The following is a 13,202-nucleotide window of genomic DNA, read 5'->3' as shown; positions in this document are numbered from 1 at the left end:
CGTATGCTGCCATGCTCTGCAAGGCAATGATTCCCGAGTACTTACTTGTCTCCTGGCGCGGAAACGTTTCCTACTACGGAGGACCCAATAAGGCCACTCTCCCAAGGAACCTCATGCAAAGGCTTTCCAATTACCTCCAGGAGAGCTTCGTGGAGATGTCCCTGGAGGATTTCAGCTCTATCCCCGGACATATAGACCGCATTTTACTGTAGCTGCACTGGCAGGGACTAAACAGTAGAGCGGCTAGGGCAGAACAATCATGCTAAACCGGACATTGTTAGATTTTTTTTCAGTAGTTGCACTGCCAAGGACTGAAACGTTAAGCGCCTAGGGCAAACTAATCATGAAAAACCCATTGCTATTGTTAATATTCCTGTTCTGTTAAAAATAAATGTTTAGATGTTTAAAACACTTACTGGCTGATCCTTCCCCTGATTCTGTGTCCGGGTTAACGGCTGGGGACGGTTGGTAGGGGATCTCTGTAAGGGTGATGAAGAGATCCTGGCTGTCGGGGAAATCAGCGTTGTAAGCGCTGTCGACTGCCTCGTCCTCCTCATCTCCTTCCTCATCTTCCCCGTCCGCTAACATGTCTGAGGAAGCGGCCGTCGACAATATCCCATCCTCAGAGTCCACGGTCAGTGGTGGGGTAGTGGTGGCGGCCGCACCTAGGATGGAATGCAGTGCCTCATAGAAACGGGATGTCTGGGGCTGGAATCCGGAGCGTCCGTTTGCCTCTTTGGTCTTCTGGTAGCCTTGTCTCAGCTCCTTGATTTTCACGCGGCACTGCGTTGCATCCCGGCTGTATCCTCTCTCTGCCATGGCTTTAGAGATCTTCTCGTAGATCTTTGCATTCCGTCTTTTCGATCGCAGCTCGGAAAGCACGGACTCATCGCCCCACACAGCGATCAGATCCAAGACTTCCCGATCAGTCCATGCTGGGGCCCTCTTTCTATTCTGAGATTGCATGGCCATCTCTGCTGGAGAGCTCTGCATCGTTGCCAGTGCTGCTGAGCTCGCCACGATGTCCAAACAGGAAATGAGATTCAAACTGCCCAGACAGGAAAAGGAATTCAAATTTTCCCGGGGCTTTTCCTGTGTGGCTGGTCAGAGCATCCGAGCTCGGACTGCTGTCCAGAGCGTCCACAGAGTGGTGCACTGTGGGATAGCTCCCGGAGCTATTACCGTCGATTTCCATCCACACCTAGCCTAATTCGACATGGCCATGTCGAATTTAGCGCTACTCCCCTCGTTGGGGAGGAGTACAGAAGTCGAATTTAAGAGACCTCAATGTCGAACTAAATAGCTTCGTGGTGTGGACGGGTACATACTTAATTCGATGTAACGGCGCTAAATTCGACATAAACTCCTAGTGTAGACCAGGCCTTAGTGGACTCAACATCTGATTCCATGTGGAAGCAGAGGTTGGTAATGGAAGGACAAAAGAACCTTGAGTCTAACATACTAGTGAAAATGGATGGTATCTCTTTAAGATGGAGTCCAGCCTTGGAATTAGTAAAGGTTAAGAATCTGAAAACTAGTAAACAAGCTAGTGTCTGTGTTGTTGTAAATTACCTGACTGATGGTAGGGGGGAGAGACTTACCTGTAGCTGTTAGTAAAGAGGACACACCTAGCCAGCCAATGGATTCTGTTACACAAGAGAGCTCAGATTTTGACCCTCCGGAACAGGGAGGAAGGGAAAAACTTAATCTTGCAAATGGAAGCCACAGGTTAACCCTAAAATGCCAAAACCCCAATGGTATTGAGCCAAAGGCATGGCATCACAAAAATGTTTGTAAATATACACTCGTAATAGATTTGATGTTAACTCTTGTAACTAATGTGTGGCTGATACCAAGAACTATAAAAATGTACAATGTTCCTAATCTTTTGGAAAAAACCCTTGAACATGTTAAGAGTGATGTATAAGAACACACTTTATGTTAAAAGGCCTTGTGATACTGATATTTCAAAGCTAGTGCCTGCAACCAGTCTTGGAACTTTTCTCAGCAGAAAAGACATTCCAGATCTAATGTGCTGTATAAAAAAGGGAAACTGAGGCACACCACCATATTGCTTTCCTGGCTAAATGCCAAGATTTCTACGCTATGGAGAACATTAATATCTACATTGACTTGAAGTTAATTGGGTTCCAGACATTTGCCAGAGCTTGTTAGAATAAATTAGCTATTTTCATTGGCTCTTGGCAAGATCACATGAAACATACAGGAATTATGCTGTAAGAGCAGATCCAATCCACTATTGATCTAACCAAGTTTTACCTTGGGTTTGTAAAGGGATTCAATGATATTGTTACTTCCATAATGAACCTTACAAAGAAAAAGCTTGTTTTGATCAAACATAATTTGGATAAACCATTTCAGTTATACACGACACTGCTAATATTGGGTTAGAAGCTGTAGTAATACAGAACCAAGAATGGGAAGTTCCTACCTTCACTTCCCAGCACAGACAGGTTGCCCAACAACACCTGCTTGCTTTCTCTTCAGAAACAGTTAACAGGTGCAGTTGCTAAAGTTATAAGGTACCAAACAGCACTTCTTATTCAAGCCCACTTTATTATTAAGGTAAAAAGCATTATAGAGAAAACAAAAACAATAAAAGAACCTATATGAACGTTAATAAGCTCACCAAGGTTCACCCTAATGTAGATTGTGGAAGGAGCAGTCCTTCAACAACCTCTGCCTCCCAACCCCATGGGATTCTTTGTGGTTACCAGTTCATCACAGCTTCAGCTCAGAACAAGCACCCAGTCTCCTGGGGCCTCAGTAGGCCAACTCCTTCCAGCCTCCCTAAGGATTGGAGCCCTCTGCCATGGGCCAGTTTATAACCAGCCTATTTGTTCAAAAACCCTTTAGTTGTCTGTTGGTTAATGGAGAATCCAGTTTGAACTAGTATATGGGTACCTCTCCATGATGTGGCTTCAAAGGACTAATAATAGAGGAACTAGATTAGCATCCTCCTCCCTATTAGAGAGGTACATACAATGCCAAAATAACACATGTACAATAGCATTTTCATACAATGTACTCCAAAGATATTAACCCTAACTCAATAAGGTTTAACTTCATTCTGTAAAGTTTATTTTAATTCCATATGGTTCACTCAGGATATTGTCAGTCTGTCACATGATCATTATAGAACAGTTTGTCAGCATCTTGTTTAATTGAAATTATCAATTTCCATACAGGAAACACATTTAGAAATAAATATCTTGCTTTTCTTGCGTTTCAATATCGATTGTCCTTTTCTTTTCTTAGGAACCGACATTGCTGCCGGTGAGGAGGTTGCCATCAAATTGGAATGTGTGAAAACCAAACATCCTCAGCTCCACATAGAGAGTAAAATCTACAAAATGATGCAGGGAGGAGGTAAACTTAAGTTTCTGTCTAATAAGAGTATTTTTGTCTGTGTTCATAGATATCAGATACATTAGTGTTCAGGTTCCCTTTTGGAAATGGGGAGGTTTCCTTCAGTTTTTCTGTGTTCGAGGATTTGCCCCGAAGACTACCATTTGCTAATCTAGTCAACACAACTCAGAAAAATGTTAAAATATAGCTCTTTTGCTCTGTTCAGTCTTTTAAAAGTTTAAAAGAGGTGGTTATCAATACTGATGTCTTATTGACTTTCAGTGGGATGCTGTCCAGGCACAGAGGATTATGCTAGCCAATCCCAACAGAGGTTTGGGGCCTAAACATATAGTTAACTTATTTTTATTGTTAACTGCTTCAAATAAATAAAATCCATTTCAAACGCTAAGCACAGATAAATGTTTTTATTGTGATATGATCATGGTTCTGGAAATCAGAAAATTGAGTTCTAAAGCTTGTTCTGACAAGCACACTCTGTCACTTTACCTCAGTCACTTACTTGTCACAGGCTGTCCATCTGTATAATGGAGCTATTTACCTCCCTTATAGGGACTGTATGAATGTGTGAAATGTTGTCTAAGGCCCTGATCCAACAAAGCACTAATGCATGGGATTACATGCTAAGCACAATATGTGTGTCAGTTCTTTTTTGAAAGAGGAGGATGCTAGTTTAGATATCTCCTGCTATAAATTTTGTGTTAGTCCTTCTGCAGAATCTTAGGTTTATATTCTCAAAAAGCCTTTACATAGTGTAAAATATTATACATCACTGGAAATACAATAGCCCTCATTGGGAATATTTAAAATTTACAGAAGAATGTGTTTTTTAAATCTGTTTTAAGGGTCTTGAAGGTCCACGTTCATGATCTATAAAACTCAGATGAAAAGCACTATGAATAAACTATTTTTCTCTGTTCTAGTGGGTATTCCCACAATTAAATGGTGTGGAGCTGAAGGAGACTATAATGTAATGGTGATGGAGTTGTTGGGACCAAGCCTTGAAGATCTATTCAATTTTTGTTCAAGGAAATTCAGTCTGAAGACAGTCCTGTTGCTTGCTGACCAAATGGTAGGAAATTGCTTTGAAGCTCTTGATGATGAAATATACTTGTCATAATAAGGTTTTCAAAGAGAGTTTACTGAGCTATATCCCTTGTCAGGAATTCAGAGGTGGGTGGGGTTTGCTATCTCTTTTAAAGGTTGTAACACTCAATTAGGTTTATTTTTGTAAATGCAAAACTTTAAATCAATAATTTTGATGAATGTTTAAATTAAAACAGTTTTTGTTGGAATTTAAATATTCTTCTGAATTGTTTACTACCTAGATGTTGTTACATTGTGCTAGTGCAAAACAGCCAGAAAGTGAAGCTGAGTAGAAACAAATGTGAAATTTACTAAGGTGAGGGAACTCCAGAAAGATATGAAAACAATGTAGTGAAAAGTAAATGACGTTTGTAAAATCCATTTCTTTTAATAATCTGAGATTTTAAATGATAAAACAGCTAAGAAAATTTGTCTGTTTTTAAGACTGTTTCTAGTAACAGAAATTCATGCACGTCTCTTGAATTAATTTCTTCTCTGTATCTAGATTAGTCGGATTGAATATATACACTCTAAGAACTTCATCCACCGAGATGTAAAACCTGATAACTTCCTGATGGGTCTGGGAAAGAAAGGCAATCTGGTCTACATCATAGACTTTGGGTTAGCCAAGAAGTATCGGGATGCTCGAACTCACCAGCACATTCCATATCGTGAAAATAAAAACTTAACAGGAACTGCCCGTTATGCATCTATAAACACTCATCTTGGAATTGGTGAGCTGGAGGAAGATAACTTTCTGTCTAGCAAAATATGTATCTGTCATTTTGAGTCTTCAGTTAATGAAATACACAATCTGGATAAATCCTTTTAGCAAGCAGATATTCTTTTGTAGCTGATGCATTGAAAGAAAATGCCTATTACTATTAATTGGCTGAGTTTGCAAGGCTTACACTCAACTTGATGCTGTCTATTTGTCATGCAATAACTTTTGAATGCTGCATCCAATACGTTCCAGAATTTCAGCAAATATTTTAGGCAACAATGTGCAGAACCCTGTTGATTTTTTGGGGGGAAATTAGAAAACTGAAAGGGTGCAAATGTGGGGGGAGGAGAGGCACACAGAGTTCTTGCCTCCTATTTAGATGAACCACAAATTCAGGCACCTCTGCAATTGTCTATAAATCAAATAACTGGTTGATAGAATCATTTAACGCCTTCCGACATAATACCCCATCTCATTTCTGGCCATCATTCCAATAGAATTGAAGATACTAAAACCCTGAATCCCAGTAAGAAAGAAAAGCAATAACAATAGTGGGGGTGGGCGGGAAGCAGGGGGTGCACGTAACACCTTTGGCATAAAGGTGGGTTACAGAGATTTATTGGAAATAGAAGGGAATGGAAAGGTGGCAGACAGGGAACTTGTGGTGGGAAATGGAGGAATGCAAGGGGTCCCCTGGTGTGTGCAATGAACTTGGCCTTAGGTGTGTGATTTCTTTAGGCTTATGTCTGCAGGTAGGAATAAAAGCAGGAAACTAATGGTTCCAAGGAATTAGCAAGTTTTTGCATAACTGCAAGAGGGATAACTGTTTCTAATTATTGGCAGGTTTAAGATGGACTTATTGACCTTCAGCCATATATTATGTATTTGTAAGGCTTTCAGTGACAGTTTGTGGCATAAACATTTTTGTACCTTCACACCAGAACATCAAACCTAACAACTCCACTTTTATACTCTTGTAGAGCAGTCTCGCAGAGACGACTTGGAGTCCTTGGGCTATGTACTGATGTATTTTAACCTGGGCTCCCTACCCTGGCAGGGACTGAAGGCAGCAACAAAAAGACAGAAATATGAACGTATCAGCGAAAAGAAAATGTCTACACCCATTGAGGTTTTGTGCAAAGGATATCCTTGTAAGTTATCCTTTTGATAGTATATTGACAAAGTGAGCTTTTTTTTAAATTTGTTGACATTGAATGGTAGGTTCTATCACTATTTACATTTTAAGCTACATTAATTTAGTGATTACTTTGACATCTGTTCATAAATAGGCATATCAAACTCCATGATGGGCTAAATGTTCATGTACATGGATATCATACTTGCTTGTCAGGACCCCTCCCTGTCCCTTGACCAGCTCTCCTCACCTTCAATTTTATATTTTATTTGAATGTGCATTCATTGGGACTTGGAGATTGAAAGCTGGCTCTCCAGGTCTCCTGACTCTGTACTTGTATCATACTTTTTGCTCTTGTAAAAATGCTGTGCTGTATGAAGACAGACAAAAATAATTATTTATAGGAGTTGACCAGTTCCAGGTTTTCATCCCTTTGTTTGAGTGGGCTGGATTGCAAAGTCAGATGCACCAATAGCACCTGCTGTACTTGGGAACATGGAGCATAGGAATTACCATACTGGACTGGATATATGGTCCATCTGATCCAGTATCCTGTCTCTGAGAGTGGCCAACACCAGATGCCTCAGAGGAAGATGCAAGAAACCTTACATTAGGCTAGTGTTTCCCCCCACATTTGATCTGCCCTGTCACACTGTCCTTTCCCTCCCCAGAAAAATTAGTTATCTTCCTAATCTCTGGCAGTTAAAAATTGTTTTAAACCCAGACACATGAGGTTTAATCTCTTCCACAGTTTATTATCATTAACTAAAAATGTGAACATTTTTGTTAGCTGTATAAATGTCCAGTCTTTGAATCTTGCTAAGTTTTTGGCCTCAACAACTCCCTGTGGTGACACTTCCACAGTTGGAATTGTGTGAAAAACATATTTATTTTCATATGCTTTGAATTTTGCCATCTTTCAATTTAATTGAATGTCCCTTTGTTCTTGTGTTACAAGAGACAACAGAAGATCCTGATCTGTCTTCTCTGAACCATTCATTTGAGTTGTCTGCATTTCATTTTAAGGAAACAAAGCTACATTATGGTTGAAAATATAAAAAATGGGAAGCTTGCAGTCTAAAGTTCTCAAACAACGTTAACTCTGCCACCGTGTATATGTATAATTGTGTATATATAATTTATTGCATGGAGGGTGTAGAATAGTAATATATACGTAACAAGAATATTCAGAGTTATAGCTTGTGTGTGTATATAAGGGCTGTCAAGCGATTAAAAAAATTTATCGCGATTAATCATGCGATTAAAAAAATTAATCGTGCTGTTAAACAATAGAATACCGTTTATTTTAAATATTTTTGGATGTTTACTACATTTTCAAATATATTAATTTCAATTACAACACAGAATACAAAGTGTACAGTGCTCACTTTATATTTATATTTATTTATTATTACAAATATTTGCATAGTAAAAAAAAATATTTTTCAATTCACCTCCTACAAGTACTGTAGTGCAATCTCTTTATCATGAAAGTTGAACTTACAAATGTAGAATTATGTTTTATTTTTGAATGCAGTTTTTTTTTTGGTACAATGTAAAACTTTAGAGCTTACAAGTCCACTCAGTCCTACTTTTTGGTCAGCCAATCACTCAGAAAAACAAGTTCGGTTACAATTTTCAGGAGATAATGCTGCCTGTTTCTTGTTTACAATGTCACCTGAAAGTGAGAAAAGGCGTTCGCATGGCACTGTTGTAGTTGGCGTTGCAAGAGTGTGTGTGCCAAATGTGCTAAAGATTCATCTATCCCTTCATGCTTTAACCACCATTCCAGAGGACATGCTTTCATGCAGATGATGGGTTCTGCTTGATAATGATCCAGAGCAGTGCGGACTGATGCATGTTCATTTTCATCATCTGAGTCCGATGCCAACAGCAGAAGGTTGATTTTCTTTTTTGGTGGTTTGGGTTCTGTAGTTTCTGCATCAGAGTGTTGCTCTTTTAAGACTTCTGACAGCATGTTCCACACCTCGTTCCTCTCAGATTTTGGATGGCACTTCAGATTCTGAAACCTTGGGTTGAGTGCTGTACTTATTTTTAGAAATCTCACATCGGAACCTTCTTTGCATTTTGTCAAATCTGCTGTGAAAGTGTTCCTAAAACGAACATGTGCTGGGTCATCATCCGAGATTGCTAAACATGAAATATATGCAGAATGCGGGTAAAACAGAGCAGGAGACATACAATTCTCCCCCCAGGGAGTACAGTCACAAATTTAATGGACACATTATTTTTTTAACGAGCATCATCAGCATGGAAGCATGTCCTCTGGAATGGTGGCCACAGCATGAAGGGGCATATGAATGTTTAGCATATCTGGTATGTAAATACCTTGCAACGGCAGCTACAAAAGTGCCATGCGAATGCCTGTTCTCACTTTCAGGTGACATTGTAAACAAGAAGCAGGCAGCAATATCTCCTGTTAATGTAAACAAACTTGTTTGTCTTAACGATTGGCAGAATAAGAGGTAGGACTGAGTGGACTTTTAAGCTCTAAAGTTTTACACTGTTTTGTTGTGCAGTTATGTAACCAAAAAAAATCTGTATTTGTAAGTTACGCTTTCACAATAAAGAGATTGCACTTCAGTACTTGAATGAGGTGAATTGAAAAATACTACTTCTTTTGTTTATCATTTTTACAGTACATATATTTGTAATAAAAAATAATATAAAGTGAGTACTGTGCACTTTGTATTCTGTGTTGTAATTGAAATCAATATTGAAAATGTAGAAAAAACATCCAAAAATATTTAATAAATTTCAATTGGTATTGTTTATAAGTGTCAATTAATCGCAGTTAACTCACGCAATTAACTCAAAAAAATTTATCGCAATTAATTGCAGTCTCTCTCTCTCTCTCTCTGTCTATATGTATGTGTGTGTATGTGTGTATATATATATATATATATATATATATATATATATATTTTTTTTTTTTTCAGTGTGGCTTATTCAATGTTTTAAACATTCCCCATGTTTATTGCCTTTATGTAGATGCAGGCTATGCTACATTTTGCATTTTAAATACATAGGTGTGTCCAATAGCAAAAATGAATACTCTTCCATGGAATTTTACATAAATAGAGACTGCCCCTATCCTGAGAAAAGTACAATTTAAATGCATTTAGAAGCAGTGAACGGCACACACAAAATAAGACCGTTTTTCCTGTCCACTGTCCTCATTGCTACTGTAGGAGTATAACCTGTTCTTTCCTCTCCCACCTTCAGCTGTTTGGGTGGGTACTCTTTCGTCAGGTCATGTTCTCTGCTGCTGGCAAGTGGGGTTTCTACCTACTTTGTGATTGGTGATGAAATATGGAATGTCACACGAATCCTTCCTTTGATGCCCACATCTTTATAGGTGGAGTCCATTCAATAGCTTATTTTCTACCATTTCCTTGTTCCACCCTATCTCCGTGCCATTGAGACACAGTACTGTCTCCTCCAAGTCCCAGCATTATAGTTTTGATTTTCCTTTCATTCAGGGGATTCTGTAACATTTATATTCTTGAACCAAATCTTAATGTCTTTAGGCTTTAGAATTTCTGTAGACTTGGCAGTGTAAATATTACAGTTGCCCCAGGAAAAATTAATAGCTTAGCAACTAAAATGGTGCTGCATCTTTTTGATTGCTTGATGTGTCTGAAGGAATAGTTGGGAAGATAGTGTTGCATGTAGAAAAGGATGATAAAATTGTGCTATCCCAGAAAACAGTACATTAATTTTGGAACAATTATTTAAAAGTAAATATGAAGCTAGTAAACTAGATTTCTCTTGTTACAGCCGAGTTTGCTACATACCTGAATTTCTGCCGCTCTTTGCGTTTTGATGACAAACCAGACTATTCTTATCTAAGACAGTTATTCAGAAACCTGTTCCACCGGCAAGGCTTCTCCTATGACTATGTATTTGACTGGAACATGCTCAAATTTGTAAGTAGATAATAACATTGCTGACTTAGTCAAAGAGGCCATTGGAAGAATCAAATTCTTCTATTTAGGATAGCTGCTATATATTTTAAGTTTTTGATTTCTTTACTAACAGTGTATATTTTGACTGCTACCCAAGACTCCCTGTGTTCAAACAACATTTCTGAGGGCCCAGCTTTCTTTTGGTGTTTGAGTGCAGTCTGAAAGCTCGAAGAAGCTTTTCTACAGAGCCTCTTCATTTCTTTAGTAAAGAGAGGGCGCATTGGCTTGAAGAAATATTGAGATGTTCAAATCAACTAGTATATTCCTTACACTAAGAATAAAATCTTAAGGGGAATTGGAACTTCCCATTATGAATTAATAGGTGGTAAGATGTTAATTTTCAAATGAGATCTCTATTGAAACTCTTAAGTAAATTTATTCCTTAACTTGTAGGTGAAAATGTGTTACATTTAATTCTTTACATCGAAAATCTAATTTCTGTCACTCTCTGGGATCATGGGTATGGCTACACTGCAATGTAAGTCCAGGATTAGTGGGACGCAAGTTGGCTGACCCTGGGTTAGAGAACCCAGGGCTTGAGAGTCTACACTGATTGTTAACCCTATATTAAGATTTTTCTAACCTGAGCTTGAACCTGGGGCTCCGGGGTCAATACTGCAGCACACAGACCTGAGTCAAAACAGCCATATCCCAGACTCCCTGGTGCCTTCCTGAAATCTAGCTGCTCTATCCCTTTGACGGTAGTGCACTGTGGGAAAAGTTGACCGTCCATCCTGCAAGTTTGAACATCCTGCCAACACGTCTTGCTGATCGGGCTTTTTGGTCTATGTGGTCCCAGCATCGTGGAGGAGGTGCCTTTTAAAGAACTTACTTTGCTTTTGTTTTCACTCCTGTGTCAGGAAATGGGCAGAGTTTCCGTGAGCTGCTGGTGGACATTGTGGCAGTGTTTTTTGGCCCACCAAAAGCAACTGAAAGAGATTATGATGGACCACGAGGAGGAGGAGGCAGAGGAGAGGGAGTACCCAGGCATGGCAGACTCTCACTGGCTAAGGCTGCTCATGACACTCCATGTAGCTGCTGATGCCCCCTATGTAGACTAGAGCTTTTGGTGCAGGACCACAAGAACAGACTGATGGGATCACATCATCATGCAGACCTTGGATGACCAGCAGTGGTTCCAGAACTTTTGCATGAAGAAAGCTATGTTTCTGGAGCTTTGTGAAAGTTTGCCCCACCCACTAGTGTAAAGACATGCATGAAGCCACCCTTACTGGTCCAGAAGCAGGTTGCTATAGCCATCTGGAAATTGGCTACCCCAGACTGCTACATGTCTGTTGCAAACCAGTTTGGTGTTGGAAAGTCAACTGTGAGTAAAGTGGTGGCAGAGGTTCCTGAGGCAATCAGGCACATGGTTTACCCAAGGTGGCGAGCATAAAAGATATTCCTGAAGTAACTGCTAATTTTGAGAGAATGGTGTTTTCCAGATTGCTCTGGGACCATTGATGGGACTCATGTGCCCATAGTTTCCCTCCTCAAGGAGCACAAGAGTATATAAACCGCAAAGGGTACTACTACATTGTTCCCACCATTCTGAGAGATTTGTTTGTAGATGGAATGGTGGTCTAGGCTCAAGCCTGAATCTGAGACCAGGCTTACATTGCAGTGTAGACATAACCAGTAATTACTAGAAATCACTGTACCAGAATAATGGATGTCTAATACCTAGAGTAGGAGGAACAGGACAATAATTGATCACGAGGGAGAAATTTGGCACAAGTGGCCTTCCCCAAAGTAGGAAATCTTTTGATTGAATCCCTGTGCTTAGAATAATATTTATTGGTGTTTTTATTATGCTTTTGTACAGAAAGGGTTTTCAAAGTTGCCGAGCCTGTTGCTCTTGGGACACCTGATCAGTGCTGCATTCTGGAGAGGTGTAGGGAATGTTTGGGAAAATATAATTCTGCTATTGTAGCTCTAATTCTGGTGATCTCCATCCCAGTTTTCTTCAAGCTGTTTGTTGAAACAAAATTTCTGATCTTGCTGCTGCCCATCCCAGTTTCATTACTATGAATCTCAGGCCTGGTCTACACTAACCCCCAAATTCGAACTAAGGTACGCAACTTCAGCTACGTGAATAATGTAGCTGAAGTCGACATACCTTAGTTCGAACTTACCGCGGTTCAGACGCGGTCCACACGCGGCAGGCAGGCTCCCCGTCGACTCCGAAGTACTCCTCTCGCCGAGCTGGAGTACTGCAGTCGACAGCGAGCGCTTCCGGGATCGATTTATCGCGTCCAGACCAGACCGGAACTTCGATTGCCAGCCGTCGAACTACCGCGGTAGTGTAGACCTGGCCTCAGATCATTCAAAGAAAAATTTGCTGCATCTAGTTATCAGAAAATGCAAACTACCCAAGTTTATAAAACATCTACAAAAACAAATAATTTTTAAAACTTTATATTGCATTAGTTCCCATACTGTCCCTCCCAAACATAGAAGAAGATACACACCTTGCTTGGAAAGGCTTATAATCTGAAAAAAACCCTACCAAGTATCATCAAGGGGGGAGGAAAGGGATAAAATGTATAAGCAAAATGATCAGGGGGTGACTGAATGCTTCTTGTTATATAATTGTTTTTTAAGTGAAATTCTAATTATCCACCATTCAACCCCACATGTATTTCCCTGAGACCAATTCACAGGTTCAGTTGCAATGTTCTTATGTCCCTCCACCTCTGCATTGAGTCCTTCAGCATGGATGAGCAGTTTAAAGTATAAGTTAAATAAGTGAAGGAAGTAAGTCAGTGATTTTGTCAGCTGCTTTTGTTATGCCTCCAGAAAGAGGTGTATCTTCAAGAGGGATTTAAATGAAAGAGGGGAAAGTGGCTTTGTAGATCAGTTCAGGAATGGAATTGCATGC

At 39.7% G+C, this 13,202-nt stretch overlaps 1 protein-coding gene across 3 annotated transcripts in view; it reads left to right on the top strand.

The window, feature by feature from the left end:
* CSNK1D (casein kinase 1 delta) overlaps positions 1–13,202 on the top strand; it is a 52,082-nt gene that overhangs the window by 16,807 nt on the left and 22,073 nt on the right. For all 3 annotated transcript variants that reach the window (XM_065415104.1, XM_065415102.1, XM_065415103.1), the window contains 5 exons: positions 3,280–3,390; positions 4,311–4,459; positions 4,979–5,207; positions 6,178–6,348; positions 10,134–10,282. In XM_065415104.1, coding sequence (XP_065271176.1) covers positions 3,375–3,390; positions 4,311–4,459; positions 4,979–5,207; positions 6,178–6,348; positions 10,134–10,282 — 714 coding nt within the window. In that variant the 5' untranslated portion in view covers positions 3,280–3,374. The remainder of the gene's footprint in view (positions 1–3,279; positions 3,391–4,310; positions 4,460–4,978; positions 5,208–6,177; positions 6,349–10,133; positions 10,283–13,202) is intronic.

Source organism: Emys orbicularis, chromosome 13, assembly GCF_028017835.1.
Source record: "Emys orbicularis isolate rEmyOrb1 chromosome 13, rEmyOrb1.hap1, whole genome shotgun sequence".
Lineage (NCBI taxonomy): Eukaryota > Metazoa > Chordata > Testudines > Emydidae > Emys > Emys orbicularis.
The sequence above is the reverse complement of the archived record's forward strand: the minus strand, read 5'-3'. Positions and strand labels throughout refer to the sequence as shown.